At 37.6% G+C, this 21,698-nt stretch overlaps 1 protein-coding gene across 8 annotated transcripts in view; it reads left to right on the top strand.

Annotated features, from left to right (window-relative positions):
• Positions 1-21,698, top strand: part of LAMA2 (laminin subunit alpha 2) — a 344,213-nt gene that overhangs the window by 189,747 nt on the left and 132,768 nt on the right. For all 8 annotated transcript variants that reach the window (XM_082302950.1, XM_082302949.1, XM_082302947.1 and 5 more), the window contains exons 15-18: positions 725-836; positions 4,291-4,404; positions 13,362-13,489; positions 18,272-18,358. In XM_082302950.1, the coding sequence (XP_082159076.1) occupies positions 725-836; positions 4,291-4,404; positions 13,362-13,489; positions 18,272-18,358 (441 nt within the window). The remainder of the gene's footprint in view (positions 1-724; positions 837-4,290; positions 4,405-13,361; positions 13,490-18,271; positions 18,359-21,698) is intronic.

The raw sequence follows: 21,698 nt of genomic DNA, 5'->3' as shown, positions 1-21,698 counted from the left end.
AATCCCAGTTTCTTTCCCCAGAAGGAGGCTCTTGAGGTAAACTACATCTGTTTCTGATAATAGCTGTAAGATTATCAAAAGACTTCTGTTGTTTCTCTCATCATACTTCCATGCTTTTGAAATAAAATCATGGTCAGTGTTCACCTAAACAATGGCTGTTTGGCACTTTTTTCTCTGTCACTGGGGAGACCAGGGTATATGGCAGAAGATTTCCTTTTTCTTTCATGCACATTCATTTTTCTTTCATATGCATAATACTTAGACCCTCAATCCTTCTGGACAGGGCTCACATCTTTTCCAGAGGTCAAATCTCAAGGGTAAAAAAATCCAAAACTTAGTAATGTAATATTTTAGAAAGCTGGACTAGAGGTTCATAAATTTTGAAGACCCTGCTTAGTGTCAAATTTGCTCTATATGCAGCTGCAATGCAAGTTGGCACATGTGGCTTGCAGGCCAGGAATAGCCTTCCATCTCCTGGTACAGTGCTGTGAGACTTTTGAAATCTATTTTTATCAGTGGGTGACCATAGTCTCCCTCAAATGATGAACAAAAATAGTAACAGACGTATAGTTTAGGAAGAAATACAGGAATATGAAAACCTCCTTATTTTTAAGCAGGAAAACAGAAACAGGGCACTGCATGCCACTATAAAGTGTTTGTTGCATTCAGCAGCACATATCCATCTAATTTGCTATTTTGCCTGTTTAACTTCTGTTACATCCAGAATAAGAAGTGTTATTATGGAAGCTGCTGACCACACTTTGAGGGGGAGAAGGACAGCATCTGCAGTGGAGTTGTGTGAGTGTCCTCCAGGCTATGATGGTACCTCCTGTGAGGTGAGTATCATGATGCAGTCTAGTTTGATGTTAACACCATGATAGCTGAAAGCAGACAGTGGACCTGTGTTGGTAGAAAATAGTAAGAGAGCTGTCCATTCCTGTTAGGAATTTGCCATGGCTTGACTAGTTACCTTTATTTCCAGGTGACGGTTCATTATATTTGATAATATTTAAAATCTGAAGTTCTACGCCTCTGTGGTGATTTCTAACTTATGAAAAGACATTTTGGTTAATAAAAAGGAAGTGAAAGCAATATTTGTACTCTTCAGCCAATTGTTAATGGATGAACCTGTCATCTGTAGAAGGAAAATGGCAGTTATCTGTCCTGTGCACAACAAAGCCAGATCAAATTATTTGAGTTAATGGGGTTGAGTTTCCTCTTTTGTTTTCCCAGGGCTTTGCCATTTGCCTTGGAGTTGTTGAGAATTGCATGTGTGTTCTTCTGAGGATTGTGTCCCTTTATTTTGCTCCTGTTACAGATAATAATGTAGACACGTGCTCAGAAAAATACCCACTTCCCTAACAAATTCATTAGTTCACACAGAATGTGTTTGTGCAAGTATATGTATGATTAACTACCTCATGTGGGCATAGCTTGGGGTAAATAGGAGCCAAGAAAAATTCTTCAAAAGCTTTGCCTTTAAGGAAATAGTTTCAAACACCGAGATGCTCTGCTTCACAAAACTACAAACAGTATGCCATTTACACAGGCACTCTAGGCATTTGCTTGTCAACTCTTTTTTTCTTTAAAAATTTTCATGCTTATATGTGATATTTAGGGCTTAGAGTCTAGTCTCATGCCAAATGTGTTGCTTGTTGCTGGGGCTAGATGAACTAATGTAGAAAGAAGGCCTGAAGGAATTAATGGATATTCCTATCACTTCCAAAATGGTACAGATGGAAAAATAACTGGAGAAGAATAGTTTTTACCTCGGCTGAGAAATAATTTTAAAGCCTGGCCACTGTCTGTCTGTTCAGTTATTTTAGGAGAAGTGCTGGATGCAGTATCATTGTGCTTCACACTTTTTTTTCACTTGTCCATTTATTCTCCCAGTGCAGATTTAGGTGTGATGTCCAAAAGAGCAATTGGAAAAGCCCTAGTTGCAGATATTTCAATATCTACTTTTGTTGTAGAAGCTGAAGGACTTGGGTAGAATTCCTGTCTTGGTGTTGCTGAAACTGTCTGTCCAGCATTGTGTCCTTCAGTGCTAAACCTTCTCTTCAATCATAAACAGTCTCTGAAATTTGATACATACTTAAGATCATACTCCACAAGAGAAAGCACATATATATAGCTGCCAATTTAAAGTTTCTATGTATGCTAGTGGGCATAGGAAAAAAAAAAAAGGAGAACTTTTAGATTTACAGACAGTAGCTAGCAAAGTATGGAAAGAGAAGTTGAAAGTGTCTTTTCCTTTTTTTTTTTTTCAGTTACCATTTTTGTTCCTTCTTCTGAATACTTTCAGCCTTGTCCAGCATTTTACTTCTACCAGTTTCAGCCTAGCAGTGTTTCATTTTTATTGATTTTGTGCAGTTTTTCAGTTCCATTTTCTCTTCATTATTTAATTTAATATATGTATTTTTCTCCTGCATAATGATGTTACAGTACCTGGCACAGATGCTGCAGCACTAAAAACAACTATTTTTTACTTATTTTTGTGCTATGAATGTTTTGGCATGATCAGTCTTCCAAAGACAATAAATCCCATTTAAATCATGCTGTCTCTTTTAAGATTGTTCCATTATATAAATTTGGAGTTTATTTTTTACAAGATTCTGGCCAAATAAAATTCTTACATTTTTGCATGTGTATGAACACAGAATTGCATAGGCACAGGTAAAGCAGATAAAATTTTAAATTTCTAATACCAGTTGGTTTCCTTTGTGATAGTTACTGTGCTCCACTCATGAATTTTCTTGCCTTTGTCAACATCTTCATATCTAATTGCTCTTCTCCCTCAGATTTTTTCCCATTCTCTGTACTCTTTTACTTCTGCTTCAGAAGAAATCGTGTTTAATGTGCATCACAATGATGAGCAAGAACTTTCCTGACTTTTGAATGTTACGTAATTTCTTTTCTTAAGATCTCAATCTGTAATCCTTTAGTTCTGTTCTAAGTCCTGATATTGATATTTCATGTCTAAGTTCTTAAAATTAGTGACTTTTAGAGCCTTGTCTTGAGCAATATCGTGTGTATCTGTGCACGAGAACATTATTTTCAGTCACCAACAGAGGAAGAAGATTTATGGATTTATGCAGAAACCACTTGCATCTCATGCCGCAGAAAGAAAAATACAATATCTTTAACCTGGTTTTAGGTTTTGGATTTTGTAACTCTGGATGGGGATTTTTTAGGATCGTGTAACCAAGAATGTAAAGAAGGAAAAACAAGGATAATGTCTCAGCTTTTGGAATGTTTTTTTAAAGAATAATTCCAATTAATCTTTAGATTACTTTCACGTTTTTCAAGAGTAAGACAAAAAGGGACATGTTTATTTGTATAAAGAAGAGCCTGTTTGTTATGTTTTTGAAGAGTGTATATGAAGTGGAAAAGATTGCTTTTATTAAATGATACCTTTAGTATTCTGTCAGTGAAAAATTTTCTCTTTGCATTATCCAGATGCTTTTGAAGGTCATAACTCTGTCATGTGCTTTTTTATCTAATGCAAAATTATTGGATCACATGAGCAGTCTTACTGTAGAAGGATAGTTTGCAAAAACTATAAAGCCATTTGTGAGATATATAGTAAGGAAGACTGCTGCTTGACATCTTATTATGAGCAAATGGAGTAGCTGAATTTTTGCTGATGAATCACAGTTGTATGGTGTCACCCTTCCTACAAAACTACTGGCCATGCATTTAATATTGATTTGAATTTTAGATTTAAAAAAGAAGATTAAAAAATCAGAGCAGTTTCTTAGAGGGAAATTACTATCCTTTAAGGAGCACAATTTGTAAATAAAAGGATGGCCTTGGTTTCAGCCTGTGCTTCATTTCAGTGTAGCCTTTTGCTGGAGTCCTAACAAGACAAAATGGTATTTTAATTGCTCTTTGCGCCTGAACTTCTCAGAAAACATTTTTGTTGTTTTGAGGATTTTTCCCCCTTCTCTCTCCTTCAGTATTTCACCTTCTGGCTGTTTTTCAGTCTGTACCTCTTGCTTTGATGCTGTCATGTTTCAGTTCTTCATTTCTCTGCTTTATTTTACCATTTCAGAAGAACGATCAAGTTAAGGCTTCCTCTAATCTCACACCTGCCACTAAGGCTAAGGTCAGTGCAAAGCCACAACACCAGAAAGAAGAATTTTCTAGAGAAATGTTGGTATTTTTATTCATTTGGCAAGTATGTTTTTTGTGTGTGCAAGCATCGAATCCAACAAAATTTTTAAAATCCCGTTGCTTCGTCCGTTCAAGCAAGAGTTTATCTAAGTTTTTATCTAACTTATCTTGCAGTCATGCTGGCCTCGACACAGGCGTGTAAATGGCACAGTTTTTGGTGGAGTCTGTGCACCATGTACGTGTTTTGGTCATGCAGACATGTGTGATGACATCACAGGAGCATGCCTGGTAAGTGTCACTATGGGAAACAATGGACATGGCCAACATCACTTCAATAAACCTGTGCAATTGGATTAGTGACCTCTGAGACCTGAAATAATCAAGAAGAAAAAAGCCGGAGAGTAACAGAAGAGATCTTTATGTTGTGGTTGAGGATCCCCTTATACCAAGATCTGGTATCTTTAACAGTTAAAAAAAAAAAAAAAGATTTTATTTATCACATAGGATCTATGTTTTAGAATAGAATCAATAGTATTAAGGTATGGCATGCAGAAGGCAGCAGATGTATGAATGCTTTTTCTTGCAAGATTTATCTTCTTCTCCTATTTGTCTCCTGCAGTACATTCAATTTATAGTATGTAGCAGGTAACTTCATAAATTCTGTTCTAGTTTGGTGGGAAGATATTGTTAATGTCTTCCTTCTTCTAAATTCTAAATTCTACTAAATTCGTAGTAAACCTTGAAGGAACACTTAATGAACTGTACTTCAGAAAAGTAATAAAAGCATATGATCTCAGCTAAATCAGATTTTTTTTTTCCTTGTAGACTATGGAGATTTTATGTAGTTACCTACTAATTCAGCAATTAAATCTGTGATATTATCCATAGTAAGCCTACCAGCACACCACTCTTTCCAGCCTGTTCAGTAGCCTTTTGGAATGGGTGAATTATGCTGAATGTACTGTTCTGATTGACTCAAGGGCATTTTTAGTTTATATTGTCTGACATGGCATGAAGCTTGAAACAACATGTCTAATTTCATTAGTCTTGCAGAAACACAATTTAAGCCAGTCCCAGTTTAGTGGGATATGCTCTCATTTCCCTGCAGAATTTCAAGCAGACTCTGTAATGTGCATGTTTCTAAGTGTTCCCTTTTATTTCCTTAAGAAAAACCTGCTGGGAAAACGCCAAAATGAAAATTCAGGCTTTTTCCAATATAATTTGGCACTTAGAATTATTACTGTTCTTCCTGTTTTGCTCATAGAAGATGTTTAATTGCATTGCAGTGCAAAACAAGATATCCTTAATGTGTGGATCAGTGAATTTTCCAAATTTCTTTTTCATGAATAGGAGCTTAAAATTATTCTCAATTTAATTATACTCTAAGCCTCAAAGAAGTACCTAGAATGAAAAACATGTTTGACATGACAGTCATGTTTTGAATCCTTCACTTAATACTCAGGAAAAATGTTTATCACTAGGGTAATATGGATTTGTGTTTCCTGACAAAAATTTTTTGCATTAATAACCATATTCTCCAGCTACAATGTTTATAATATCAATGTGGGATAAAATCAATTAACAGGAGAGAAAGGGAAGGAAGAATCTTGTTTAAGGTATGCCATAACTGTTGACTGTTTTGCTTAGGGGTACCTAGCCAGATGTAAGTTCTAATGTTGTTGGCTTCTGTGTCTTCAAGTTTTAGCCCCTGCACAGCTTCCCTCTTTATTTTCTGTCTGTGGCACCAGCCTGGATGAAAGAGAAGGCCACGTAGCTGCATATTGCTTTTTGTGCTGTTCGGCTGATGTGAACTGTTGACTCAGACAGTGGAGCTCCCCCTTCTGATGTTTCAAGGGTGCTGGTGTAAGATAACGCAGCACTGACAAGGAAGTGGAAAATAACCAGCTGAAGATGCACTTTCATCTATACATGTTATTAAGCAGTCTCTATTTTATGTGTTCTGTAGTTTATACTTGATCAGGCTATAGAGAAGAGGCGCACAGGGAGCTTAAAATCAGTTCTGGATTTTCTTACAACTTTGAAAGCACTGTAAGTCAGATCGGTTAGTATCCATGCAGGCTATTAAATGCTGCTATTCAATTTGGATCATAAGCCTTTTGAAGTGAAAGAGAGAAAAGTCTGAATGCTGAAAAAGAGAAATGTTTCACATCAAAGGCATTCTTTCTATTGAGGTTTACACAGCCTTTTGGCCTCCTTATTATTATTCATGGTGTTTTTTCAGTAATACAACAGACAATTTAGGCACCTAATTTACTGATATGATACTTCTTTTTGCTCTTTCTTAGCTTTGAAATGTAGTTGAAAAGAAGCTGAAATGTGTTTTTGACTCATGATAAAAGCTCAAATCATCTGCTTCGACACAGGCCTGTATAAAAAGCTCATTTTAACGTATATCTTGCAGTAACCTGCAAAGCCCTTTGATCCCCACAGCAGCCATAGAGAGCTGCACGATACCTCGTTCTCATTACCACTGTGGTATACATAACTGCTTTGGTACATAGGGCAATTTCAAACGTTCAGAAATATTCTTTTGTACTATTACACACGCACATTCACAGTAGCTTTAGAAGATTGGTTAAACCTAAACCTTGTAAAAAGCAAGCACATTTCAAGGTGTTTCATTCATTGCAGGATACTATGTTCCTATTAGTAAGCCCAGAGAAAGTAGATCTTTCTCCCCAAAGATATTGCCTAAGTGGGCAGTCCCCAGTGGCATTCTTTCCATACTGTATTCCTCTGTGTATAAACAGCATACCCCATGTAGGGTGAGGCTGGTATCAGTGGTGGTGGACATGTGCTTTAGACAGTGCTCATCACAAGAACGACAAAATGTCTTTACCCATCTTCAAATACACCATAACCAAATGATATGTCCTAGCTAATTGCAGTACAGGCTCTCACTCAAGTGAAGATACGTAAAGCCTCTGCAACATCCTGATTACATTTGTATTGTAACACCAAGAAAGGGAATTGTCTGTGTCATCTTGATATTACGGTAGTTTGAAAATGCTAAAAGAGCTTATTCATGCATCTAAAGGCAGAATACCTTTGTCTGGTCTAGACAGCTCAGGAATATACTAAAATAGGCACCCAGGCTTACTCTCTTTAGCTGGCTTTAACAGCTTCCCTGGTTGTCTCTGTGACAGGTATCCTGAGGAAGGCAGCAGCATGCCACAAGTGCTATCTTGGACTCTCTCATAATCCCTGTGTAAGGTTTTGGATTCACCACTAGCATTCTATTCTAAATGTTTCTTTCCATGTTCATATACACTCAGCTGCATACGCAGGAGTGATTTCAGTGTGAATTTAGGGTTCCCTGATATTGGGCATAAAGAAGTTCATTTGGTTTCTTCCAAAAAAGGAGAGCTGGCTCAGTAGGAAATAGTGGAAAATGCACACCAGGACATCAGCAAGGAAGTTTGTGGGGAACAAACATACACAAACTTTTGGACAAAAATAAATTTTACTGTTTTAATTACACAGAGGTTGTCTAGCTGAAGTTTAAAGGTGTATGTGGGAACCTAGAATACAGAGAATATTTCTCTGCCTGTTTTGAAAGGTTTTACTCCCCTGGACAGTACTGGTTTTGACCTTTGTCCATGGGAAAATTTGCCTAGCCTCTGGGAAGAATTTGAATCTACAATGGTGTGAATTAGGTGATAGAATACTATGTGAGATTATCACAGGGTGAAAATTTAGAGGTTTTAGGTGTATTTGCATAGTAAATAGATAAAAGTAGAAAACCTCAAAATGGAGGATAAGTTGTAGTTAAAAGTTTCTTTCTCCTTCTTCACTAACACCATATTTTGCAGCAATAGTGGTTTGGGATGATTGGATACAGAATTCCTCAGTTCCTGTCTACAGGATTTAGGAACTTGTTGGACATTGGTAAAAAAGTGAAAATTTCTTGTGTTTTAAGCTTTCATTGGGTAATTTACCTGTAAACAGGCTGTGAGATCTTGATAAGCTGTCTTCTTGCTGCATTCTGTGCTCTGTGCTATGTCTAAGCCATGCCAGTGGCTTGTACTCCTTAGATAAGAGTTAATAAACACCTCTCTGGAGACTGAGAAGCATGAAGTCCCATTTGCCTCCTTTTTTCTCCTGGCAAAAATCTGAACGTCTCCCCCATCAGGGAAGACAACAATTAATGAACCAGACAGCATTAGTGTTTAGAAGTAAAAGATGTCCAGAAAATTAATGCATTCAAAATAGTGTGAGATACAATACGTGGAATTTGAAAACATAAGTATTTGGACATAAAATTGTTCCTGGCCGCAAGTCTATGGATCTGTGAAAGAAAGCATGTATTTTACCAAACCACTAGATCAATGTGTTGGAACAACCTATATTTCCATGGGAATAAAAAGAAAGCAGATATAACATACTGAGCAGGTTAGAGAAGTTGATAATGATCTATTTTATACCCAGTCTCATGACATGAAAAAAACCAGTACGGTTTTCCTGTAACGTGAAATTAAGACATCAGAGGCTTAAGCATGTTTAAGGAAAATCTCAGTGTAATTAGACATTGCTCAAACCGGATGATGTTCAAAACCATTGCTGTACATTTGGCAAGTTTCAAACTGAGATTCAGCCACTTGATATCAAGAAAGCACACATTTTCATGAGTGTTGATAATATTTTTAGAAGGACTTGTCTACTTCAGTACTTAAAGTACTGCTCTGTATATGTGGCAGAGTAGTGTGAAGTTTGATGCATCACTGAAGAGAACAGCAGATCAGGTCATGTACACATACTACATAATTCTTGTTCTTTGTCCTGTAAGGTCCAAACTGACTCAGGGAGAAAAGTGTAGGATACATGAGATCATTATTTCTCAGATAAACTCTAATATACACAGTGGAAGGTATGCTCTCATTTTGGTCCTATATATGTGGGGTTCTCTTTTTTGTTTGTTTTTAAATTAAAATATTGATTCACTGCTTTTGAACATGCTGGGAACCATCAGTACTAGTCACATTTATGCACTGCCTCTGAAGGGCACAGGAGCAGGCAATTCCAAAATGTCAGAAGTCAAACAGACAGAAGTCCAGCTTGTCTGAGCAGGGATCTTATTTTGGAGATAAGGCAAAAAAGAAAGGTGCATGCTGTGGAAGCAAGGTCAGGTGATATGGGAGGAATACAGAAATGTTGCTTGCCACTGTAGGGGGAAAATTTGTGTGGTCAAAGCTCAACTGGAGTTGAAGCTGGATGGAAGTATGGGGGCCAATAACAATAGGTTTTTTAAATAGGTTAATAGCAAAAGGCAGTGCAGAAATAACATCAGCCCACTACAGGATGAGTATCACAAACAGGAACATAGGCAAGGCAGAGATGTTTAATTCTTTCTTTGCCTTTGTCTCCGACATTGGTGATGGGCTAAAGGGGTCCCCATGCCTTGAGCTGAAGGACCATGGCTGTGAGCATGATAAACTCCCAGTATACCCTGAATTAGTGTGGGGTCTACTGGATCCATATAAGTCTATGGGACCTGATGGGATTCTTCCAAGAATACTCAAAGAGCTGGCTGATGTCATCCTGAGCCCTCTCTCAATGATTTTTGAACAGCCTTGGGAACATGGAATGGCCCTAGTTGAGAGGAAGCTGGCTAGCATCTTAATTTTCAAAAAGGTTGAGAAGGATGGCATGGAAACTGTAGGCCTGTCAATCTCACTTCAGTGTATGGCAAAATTATGGAGAAGATTTTTCTGGGAGGTATTGAAAAATACCTGAAGGATGATCAGTCACAGCCAGAATGGCTTCATGAGGGGAATATCCAGTTTATCAAATTTAATTTCCTTTTGTGGAAAGGTAATCCACATAGGTGATCAAGGGCAGCCAGTTAATGTAATCTTTCTGGATTTCAGTAAATCTTTTCATACTGTTTCTCACAGGATACTTCTGGACAAAATGTCCAGCACTCAGCTGGATAAACACATCATGAGATGGGTGAGCAACTGGCTCATGGGTGAGGCACAGAGGGTTGTAGTGAATGGGGGAACTTCAGACTGGGGACCTGTCACTAGTGGGGTTCTACAGGGCTCCATCCTTGGTCTTGTGCTCTTCAACATCTTGATAAGCAGAACTCAAAGGGATACTAAGTAAGTTTGCCAGTGTTACTGAATTGAGTGAAGCTGTTGACTCCTTTGAGGGCAGAGAGGCTCTGCGGAGGGACCTTGACAAATTAGAGAAGTGGGAAATCACCAACCAAAAGAAGCTTGACAAAGAAAAGTGCTGGATTTCTGCACCTGGGATGGGGCAACCTTGGAAGTATGTACAGACTGGGGATTGAGAGCCTGGAAAACAGTGCCATGGAAAGGGACCTGGGGGTCCCATTGAACTTGAGTCAGCAGTGCCCTGGCAGCCAGGAGGGCCCAAAATGTCCTGGGGTGCATCAGACACAGCATTGCCAGCTGGGCAAGGGAGGGGATTGTCCTGCACTGCTCTGCACTGGGGCGGCCTCACCTTGAATATTGTGTGCAGTTTTGGGTACCACAACATAAAAGAGACATTTAGCTATTAGAGAGTGTCCAAAGCATGACTACAAAGATGGTGAAGGGCCTTGAGCTGAAGCCATATGATGAGTGGCTGAAGTCATTTGGTCTGTTCAGCCTGGAGGAGACTGAGGGAGACCTCCTTGCAGTTACAACTTCCTCATGTGGGGAAGAGCAGAGGCAGCCACTGATCTCTCCTCTGTGGTGACCAGTGACAGGACTCAGGCCTGGAGTTGTGTCAGGGGAGGATTATCTTGGGTATTAGAAAAATGTTCTTCACCCACAGGGTGGTTGAGCAATGGAACAGGCTTCCCAGGGAAGTGATCACAGCACCAAGCCTGAGAGACCTCAAGAGGTGTTTGGACAATGCTCTCAGGCACGTGGTGCGACTCTTGGTGAGTCCTGCACAGGAACAGGAGTTGGACTTGATAATCCTACCAGCTATGGATATTCCGTCATTCTGTGATTGTGAGGAAGTAAACACAGAGGTCTGGATTGAGTAGGATTAGACACAGTACATGGAAATGACTGACGTTAAAGTGCCAGAAAATACTTCATCAAAGTGAAGGTGGTCAGGTCTTTGTAGCAAGAAATGTTTTCCTACAAAATGGAAGGTTTCAGGTGTTTTACTTTAAAAAAAAGCAGAACCTGCAAATACCACTCAGCAAGAGATGTGAAGCTTTAAAGTAGTGTATTAGCTTCTCTCACTTTAATAACATCCTTGACATAGAAACTGTTCATATTCTTCAAAAACATTAAGATATGTCTGAGGATATTTAAAGCTAAACTTATCACAAAAGAAGAATCCATTATTTTTCAGAAAAAGTACAAATAATTTGACATAATGTCTTAAAAAAGTTGAATTGCAAAGGATTTTTCTTTTGAAACATTTAATTTTTTTTTTCACATCTTCTTTTAAAAGCATATTGTTCCCAGCTACTTTTTTTTGTGTGGTTGGTAGATTATTTTTGAATGTCAGCACTTGAAATATCAATCAAATGGATTAATTAACTTATGGAAGTCAATTTTAACCCAGCTGACTGTTCTAGAGCCATAATTTTAATTGATTAAGTGTTTCAACAATTTGGCATTAGATCACAATCTACAAATTATGTTATAGTATTGTGATTAAGGCTTTGATTTCAAATATGTGCTGATAGTATGCACTAGCAGTAAGAATGCACCCTCTAAAACAACAAACAGCATTTCTGGAGGCAAATGCTTTGGACTCCAATGCCCTCATGACTATAAAGGGTATTGTGCTTTTTCATCTGCCCTGTTGCAGAGCACAGTGCAAAAAAGCATTGTACAAATCATTGCAATCCTGGAAAGCTGTGAAGAAGGAATCACTGTTTCCTTATTGAGGATAAATTATGTCTTCCAGACAGTAAGGCTGTTAAATAGCAATCAGTACCATATGCGTGGCTTACTAAAATGATAACACAATTCTAAAGTGTTCTTAAAAAACAATTTTCAATTAAATCATAAGTTTGAAAGTTCCCACAATTAAAAAAACCCAAACCAACAAAATAAACAAAAACAAACCTCCAGAGTTCTTAAGCTGCAGCTTGGATGAAACATTCTAGATTTGATCTGGCCCATTATCTAAAACACAGCAGAACATACCCCATTAACAAAAATCTCTCTCATGGCTTTCATTTTGGCCTTTTGAAGTTGATATATTCTTTTCCAATCCTTTTTTCAGTCCATCCCAAGCACATCAATATGGCATTCAAAGTCCAAAATCATTCCTGCTACTTTCTCTGTTTTTTCATTGTGAAAGGGCTACACTTGGGTATCTTGTGGTAAATAGAAGTGAAAGGAATAGTGTGGTATGCTAATAATGTGGGGGGAAGAAAGGAAACAGATTAAGGCAGAAAAGTAATTTTCTGAATCTATTATGGATTCTGTGAAATTATTTAGAATTTCTAAGTCCTATATGGTGAGAGGGAAGAAGAATAGGAAGGGTAATTACTCTTTAAAACTTGGTTCTTACAAGTCATCATGGGAAGCCTTTTCTCACACGACTGATTTCCATTCTGCTAAAAGATTGTTTAATTTGAGATCAGCCAAAAGCTATATACAAAAATTCAAATCTAGTACTGCCATTTTTATACTCCATGTTTCATATGCTCAGCTTAATTTTTCTCCTATTATGCAGTCACACGAATGAACACAAACTGTTGGATAGCACCCTATACACGATATACTTGTCCTTGCTTCTGCTCTCGAAATAGAGGCAAGATTCTATTCTAGCAAATAAGCATTAATTAATTCAGGCTTTGATACTGTTTACAAATACTGCTAGCCACATACCTTGTAAAATGAACTAATGCACTTACATGTCAAATGTAATAATTCATTTTTATAAATTATATAGTCTGGGCTGTAGTTTTGGAATCAACATCTAAAAACAGTTTGTCACAAAATGCGCCTGTTGCAAGACTGCAATGCTAAACTGCAAATGCTTTGAAAGTTGGTTTTCTTTAAGCAAGCTAAAACAATAATACAGCTGTTGTGTGGGGTAAATTTAAAGGTTTTCTGTTAAATAATCTTTTTGTTTTACATTAAAAAAAAGTTACCCACAAGAGCATATGAAGCAGTGATTGTGACTGCTAACCTGTAGAACTGTTTCTCAACAAGCAGCAGAAAATAAGAATAAATGTTGCAAACCTTTTTCCATATGCAAATTGTCTAATTGTCAATTTGTACTTTACATCTTCTGTTTAGGACTGCAGACACAACACAGGTGGTTCATACTGTGATAGATGCCTGCCTGGCTTCTATGGTGATGCAACTAAAGGGACAGCTGAAGACTGTCAGTTGTGTGCTTGCCCCCTAAATATACCTTCTAACAAGTAAGTTGTATATTTATTGCATATTCCACTTTTTCGCTTAGTAAATTGCATAATTTCTTAATTTATATTTTTACAAGTATGCTGGAGATTTTTTTTCTTCCAATCAAATGATATATTCTGCAATATAAACTTTTATTTTTACAATTGGGCAGAGTGCTTAATTCCACTGACAGGCAGATGAAGACAAAAGCTGGATGAGACTAAGCTAGAAAAAACAACACAGAATAAGGATGAATGCTTTTCAAATTAATAACTAGCATTTGCTTTTCTGTCCTCCTTAAGAGTAGTAGTTTCTAGTTTTAAAACTGAATTTAAAGCTGAATTTCCAATTTGACTTTTTCTGCTTTTTCTGTGGGCTTTTTCTGCTTTTACTTTTCCTTTCCTTTCAGTCTACATTCTGTGATTTGTTTGGAATTTGAATTCATCCTTAGATCTTGCAGTGAAAATATTTTGTCAGCATATCTCAGAAAAAATACTGTTAATTTATTTTATTAAATAACAATACAAGTGAAAAGTTATTCAAAATTCTGATCTAAGAACCAAAGTTTCCTTCATTACAAAAGCTTGTCTATGCTACTCCATCACTTAACTTAATAGACCAAGTGGCATGAACATTTTTTCGTTGGTTTTGCCACAGGCAGTACCTGGAAAATAATAGTACCAAAAGCATTTTACATGATGTACCTGGATAAAACTGTTCTGAATCTCGTCTGTGGTATTGCATCCTATTAAAATTGCACTGATCAGAGCAGGAATAGTCTAAATACTTATGAGCAGAAGTTCCAGGGGATTGTAGAATGGGAACCTACCTTCCTGTTAACACAGCTCTTGAGTTGGTTTTATTAGATATATATATGGGTTTATTATATCTGCTGCTCAGGCATGGTTCTTCTGACATTCTCATTACTTGGTATTTCCTTGCATCCATAATTATTTATCTTTCTTTTCTTTGGGAACACTGTGCTGACAAAGAAGGGAAAACACTATCACATTTCAGTCTTGTGTAGATGTGCAACAATCCAAGTCAAATAGATTGAATTTAGGTTATGATTGGCAAAATGCCTGGAGACCTCCATTATGTACTCATCATAGTTCTGGGCACTTTAATTTCCTTTTCTGAAGTTAGCAGTCCCCTTTTTAATATTTAATTTTTTTGAAAAATACAGGTATAGAACAAATACACAGTATAAATGTTCTTTGAACTGTGAAACTGTGTGAGTCAAAGTTTAGCTTTGCAGAACACGTTGTAAGGGTGAAGCTCTCATGACGTGACAGTTCTAGACCAATTACTAAATTTGTTTATGAGGAAAAAAGAGATTTTAAAGATTTTATATGTTACCTGTATGCTGTTAAAGTACTTCTTTTGCTTTCTTACTTAGCTGCTAGTGATTTTTTTTTATGCTAGGGATAATATTTGCAAACAATTCAGATTCCTTCATGTGAAAAATAAACTTCTACCAAGTTCATGTCACTGTACAGATGTAGTGTGTCATGTTCTTTCTGAGTAACTGAGCGATTGACTAATTGCATGTACAAATTATTATAAATAGCTGTGTACAGATTTTAATTCCTAAAGTATTTAATTCCTAACATTACATGACAGGACATTTAGGTTTCTAAGCTTAATACTTAGTTCCTGCTGCATAGAGAATATTGTCCATGTAATGAGCCTGTGAGATATGTTTCTATTAAGAAATAGGTTTTGTATTTTATAGTGTCTCATTTCTTTATAATGTTTACAGTGGCTCCCTTCACTGTTCTCACAGCACTTGACTCTTTTTCTTTGCAATGCCACATAAAGTGGAGAGCTGTTCTGACCATTGTAGAAATGATGTGGTGATTGTGTTGTTCTTTAGTTGACTTCAGTGGATTTAGCTGCTGCTAATTCCCTTTCTTGTTTCCTAATGGCAGGAGTTTCCATATGCAGTCACTGAAGCCAATCATGTGCTTTCTGAAGCACAAGCCATAAATGGCTTGCCATATGTCAGCAAAGAGCACTTGGCCAAATCAGGAAACTAAAATTAAGTTGTCTAAGCTTGTTTTCTACATCCTGGGTTGTAGTCTCTTCTTTTTGCATATATCTCCATATATGTGCTTGTGTGATGCAGTTGAGATCAATACCCATGTTATAAATGGTCTATGCAATGAACGCTTGACTTCTTTGTCCGATGTCTTCTTGTTAACGTGCCACTTGTAGAAACTGTTCTAACATTCTAACATTTAAAACTCAAGCAGTTTCAAAGGAACTGTTTGGGTTTTTTTCCATAATTTCTAACAAATATAGATGTTTGGAATAATTATTGCTCTTCTCTTGACGTTGCCATAAATTTATTATGGGTAATGAAGGCTCTGACAGGAATGCTTTATCACTGGAAATGGGAGATAGAAGATCTCTCACTCAGCCTGGGAAGGTCAGGAGTAATCTCATAGCAGGTGAACTAAGAATTTGGTTTGGTCTCAGAATTTTAGTATTTTCTTGGAGAATTAAATAAAATCACAAACATATTCTCAGGAGATGTTTCCTATAACATACTAGGAAGCGTTTAGGAAGCCCTGTCTCCCAGCATAGACTTATTCCATACATACCCATCCTGTGTATTCATACTTATCCTGTGTCCTGACTGGTATTAGTGTTGTTACCATGTGTGAAAACTGTAAAGAGTGATGATAAATCAAGAGGGGGACTACAGTTTCTTGAAGCTTGTTTTGACAAATCAATACTCACAGTTCATTAGTATTTAGCACTAGAGAGTAATGAGATTCTCAGTAATCCGGAAGATAAACTCCTCTTTTCTCAGCCTGGTGTCATTATTTCCTTTACAGCATCAGATGGGAATTTCTCAATATATTAATGTTTAGTGTTGAAATATGGTCAAACTGTCAAGTCAGAGAAAGAATCAAGGAAGCAAGGTCTAAGCACAACCCTTAAAACATGGAAATTCTGCTATTCATCGTTATTGCTTAGTAATAATAAGTACATTATCATTATCATTATTATTATCATCGTTATCATCCTTATAATTATTATCATTATTATATTTTAAATTTATGCAGTTAAATTCAGAGCTCTTGGTGGAGCCTTGGTACAGTCAATTTTGTACAATGCTATAATGAGCTGTGATAGCATCTCTACAGAGTTTCCCATGAAGCTCTTGGAAAGAGTGAGGTTGGGACTGACAAGCAGGAATTTATTTGAACTAAGTCAGGTGCTGCTGATTATATTCAATGATAATGTGTGCTTTCATTGCTATTAAAGAATAAAATGAACAATTATTGTTTCTCCAACTCTTCATCCATTTGTGAATCTATTATTAAGTAAATGACATTGCAAAATGACACAAACGCAATCCTTATGGGAAAGAGAAAAATCCCAGCACCTGTCTATTTTTATTGGACCTGACCTTCTCACATTTTTCTTACTGATCTCTTATATTTGTGGGATAGCACAGAAAAAAGAATAACTGAGGACAGATCACAGGATGGATGACTCCTGAGATGTGAGGTCTAGTCACCAGCAGCTAATCACATTAAGTGATGCTAATTAAGCTTTTCTGTCCTCCCTGGGCCTATTACTTTCCAGAAACTGTGATACTATATCCTGCTTTAATATATCCAAGATTGGATTATGTCTATTTGTTATTATTATAGCATGAACTCTTACCTTGAATATACCTTCCTTCTGATGTCTTTGTTGGAGCAATTCTATTGCTTCTGAAATTCTCTTTTCCTAGGTTACAAAGGATAATTTAGTATCTTTTTTGAGATAGGTGCTTTGTTTTCCCCCTTTAAATACTTACCCCGCTGTGCACCTACTCACATTCTTTTAATTTCTTCTTTTTTTTCCTTTTTCTATTTTTCTATTTGGTTGACCAGAATTGATTACCATTATTTGGATGAGGCTTTATAAAGATGCTCATATGTCTTTGTCTCTAATAATCGTTACAGAATTACAGAAGAACAGATTGCCTCTTCTTCTGTGTAGTATCTTTTATTGTGTCAGGACATTTCTTCAGAAAAGTGTGTTAAGGGAGAGAGATTATGGAAAGCAAAATGCTAACAGTGAAGGAGCACAGTTCAGAGTTAAACACAGGCATTGAGAGGTGGAGCTTGCAAATGGCTAATGTATCCTTATTTATAAAAAAAGATAAAAAAACCCTGAACCAGCCCAAAATAATTAGAGCATAGCAAAGAGGTAAGGCTTTCTGGTCTGCAAACTATTCTTAAGCTTCAACGTGCCTGTGTGGCCTGTTGCTTGAGGTCATTGGCACTTGATTAAACTCAAATACACTCTCTGGAAAGCTGTACCAGATATTTCCCATTTTGCCCCTCCCCTTTCTTGTTCACTGCACTCCTTTCACAGCTGACTATACACAAAGTTAACTGAGCTTTTAATCGGTTGTCCTTCAGAAAGATTTATATAGGGGCCACATTATGGCACAGACTGTTTTGCCAGGCCCTCGGGGGCACAAACAAACAGCTGTACATTCCTGCCTTTTTAATGGTATCCAGACCACTCGCTGGCAGGCTCAAGTCCCGTAATAACAGGCTATTGGGATGCTGCCATCCACTGCTCTATATTCAGTGTGGCAGAAATAGCAGAGTCATTCCAAATTCAGTTTGCTGGAGTTGAACTTAAGCCCCATGTCGTAGACCAGAATCACTTTTCCTGGGTACTGTTTTGCTAATTAACAATCTCTGAAGTGGGAAGAGAGCTATGCTGCTAACTATCTTTTCTTTATGTTCCTTCCTTGTCCCTCTTCTTTCTCAATATCAACAATACAGCTTCAGCCCAACATGTCATTTTGACCAACATCGTGGATTAATATGCGATGAGTGCCCAGCTGGCTACGTGGGACCACGCTGTGAAAGGTAAGCAGGTACCATGCTTTTAGTCATATGAGACCTGAAACAAAAGTATTGATCACATGGAACTGTTCTACCTTTTTATTATCTCCCCTTCTCATCCCCATTCCTGGTCTGAAACTCACTGAAAAAATTCCTGTGCATTTTCCTCTGATATTGGATCCATGAATTTGTATTTTTCTTATGCTTGTTTTATTGTTTTATGGTAAAATGTAAGGTTTCCAAGAAGCATTTGCTGATAAGTTAGAGTCTTTGTTAAAAAAGTTTCACCTAGCTTTTCTGTCACTCTTCTGAGATTTTTATAAACCTTTTGTCTCCTTTGTCATTTGAATGTTTAGAGCATAGTGATTCAAATATGCAGTAAATACTGATGCTTCACTTAGAGAACTTAATATGCAGTGAAAATACAGCTCTTCTAATAAGTTATTTATAGATTTTAATTATTTTTTAAAGTAATATTTTACATTCTCATTTGCTGTTGCAGTCTTTATTTAGCGAGTAGAACAAACTAGGCTTTAATGACAAAAGATAATTCTTCTTTACCAAATACATAGAAAAGTTCAATATATATTTCCTTACACTTCCTATACACTTATTGCTAGCTTTACAAAGGCACTATGCTGAAAGGATCAAGTGGAGAATTTTAATGAAACAGAGAGCAAGTGTGAGTGCTAGTGCTAAGCTCCCAGGAACCCCCTTCCACAGGAGGTAAGACCACATAGGCAAGGGATATCACCACTATGTCTGCATGCCTTTAGTCCCTTGGGATTTCACATAGCTGGAACAGATTTCAAGAGCAGTTAGTGTGCCAGGGGACCGCTGCTAGTTGTTCAGAGGTCATGATGAATCAGTATTGGCTTTGTCTCCATGATCTCAGTCCCCTGTGACCCTGCCAATGACACCTTTTTAATAGGGGCCGGAGAAGCCAGATAACTTTGTAACACCTGGCTAGACTGTTAAGGGCCATGAAAACATGGCCCTTCTGTTTCCTAGTAGGCTTTTGCCGTTTGGCACTTCCATGAGCTGCTTGACAGATTTTTCAAGGCAAACCATAAAAAAAGGTAAGGCTTCTGAATGAAGATGTAAAATGTTCAGGCTGGGATGAGAATTAGGAATAAACCAAGAGTAAGAGACAACCAGAAAAGTAGAAACCTGACAATACTCTGTGAATCTCCCTATATTCCCATCTTTCCAATTTACAACTACTTCGTTTTAAATCCTCTGTTGTGCTATATCTGTCCTGAAGTGAGAGTGCAGGCTGTCACCTGTTTCCACCCATCATCACTGAGTCTGCTCCTGCTGCTGCTATTTCTGCCTGTCTTTTCCTGTCTGTCTGGGAAGTCATCACCTTCTTTCAGCTAGTGGGCTGTGAAGTTAATGACGGCAGGAATAAATCACATCAAGAGCACTTTGGTGGCAGTTTGTCAATGCAGGGTCATTGACAGCTTCCATTAGCAACAAGTGCTGTTTCTGAGTGGAGCACAGGCTGTAGATGCAGTAGGACAGAGTCTGAATAAATGGCTGAATTGGATTTTAGCCTGATCTCCTAAGGAAATGAGGCTACTGTGATCTTTTTGTGCATGCCTCTCTGGCTGCCTGCTAAGTCATCTGCACTTATAGGTCAATTTCAACCGAATTTGGCAGAAGGTAGGAGGTCTCAAAGATAATTGTTCCTGAAGGTTTTATGAAAAGAAGTGGCTGAATAGAGGTTAATAAATCAGGACATGTCATAGCTAAGGGGGAGAATACTGTGTGAACTCACACCTGATTAAACAGATAGAACAAGAGAGGTTACTAAATGTTCTGCCCATAAGAAAACTTTCACAGGGCAAGGAAAAAGTACTGTTGTAGCCTGAGGGATTACTCCCTGCTGAATAGCAACATCCTGCAGCAAATAATCAGTCCTTAGCCTTGTAATCATGAGATATAAATCCATTGGAAATTAGGCTATTAATTCCAAAGCTCACAGAACTATTTGCTTTTAATTGTAACAGGTTGTTCTGAAATGTCTGCAGCTGTCAATAATAATGATCAGGAGAAAGCATGTTGCCTTTTGCTATTAGTAGAGGTTGTATAATTGCTGAGAGAGTTTACATGAAATTCTCTTTCATTTTAGCAACTACACAGTGACAAGTGATCTGAGCCACATGATTCATTGGCTGAACAATGCTAAATTATCATGACATACTAAGTATCATGAAGTAAGGGTGCGCAGCACTGTACTTATTTGGACTTAAAACATATCCTCTGTCCCCTAGGGAGATACATATATATGTCTGATTTGTAAAACATCCAAAAAAATTGCTACTTCTCTCACTGGAACTCTCAGGAAGATGGTGCCATAATTGCTCAATATTCTGAGGAGTCCAGCTCATAACACCATCAAAATAATTGCATAGATAAACCGTGTTGGGAGTTATCACAGATCTATAACTGTATAGAGAGCCCAGCTTTCCCATTTTATGTTTTTCCCAAACAGATGTTTTTTCCTTTGCTCACTGCTCACTTTTCTGAAGGCATATGAGGAAGGATGGACATTCTCTTAACTTCTTAGAAAGGATATATGAGAATGACAAAAGGTTGTCATTTTAGCCCAGCACATTTATAGGATGATGACATACATTTTCCTCATACAGTCTTGCAAGGGAAAAGAAACAAAATATGTGAGAGTCTGGCTTTTCCTGTAGCACTCCATGATTTATGTACATGGTTCCAGTGACCTTTTCCTCCTGCAAGGAGGGTCAGTGTCCCTCATGTGTGAGGAGAAGGGTGAGCTGACCCATGTCCTTTCTTCCCCCCACCTCCCCCACTCTTAAAGTCTAGCACAGAGTGCCACCAGCCACAGACTGTCATGAGTACCGTGGCTTCAAACTGCTGCTCACTGTAGCAAATAAAATTCTTCCACTAGTGCCAGTGCAGCAAGTCTGTGTTGCAGTACTGATGGGAAAAGGGTCAAACATTTCAGAGATTTGATACGACAAATGTGTTACGCAGGATTTTTTGCAGCTTGCAAAGGTAGGCATTCTGACATTAGAAAATGCAAGATTTATAGTTGGTCACACAACAGTAGCATCTGTGCTGTGCACCTGAGTTAAGATACCTCACTGTGTGCTCACAAGCCATTTCTCCACAGGGCTTTTGTCTGATTCTGTGCACAGGTGGAAGGCACATAAATTTCAAAGACTCCGCAAAAATAGTTTTTCCAGACTTTAAAGTGTTTGGATTTGCAGGCTTAACTAGCTCTGTCTCAAGGGCTCTTTTTTCCAGTAAATATAAAGAAATGTATAAAATAGGCCTGTGTTTCTGTGCATATATGTGTATATACAAAGCACCATGCAGACTGCTG

The sequence above is a fragment of the Coloeus monedula genome (genome assembly GCF_965178545.1).
Source record: "Coloeus monedula genome assembly, chromosome: 2".
Taxonomy (NCBI): domain Eukaryota; kingdom Metazoa; phylum Chordata; class Aves; order Passeriformes; family Corvidae; genus Coloeus; species Coloeus monedula.
The sequence above is the reverse complement of the archived record's forward strand: the minus strand, read 5'-3'. Positions and strand labels throughout refer to the sequence as shown.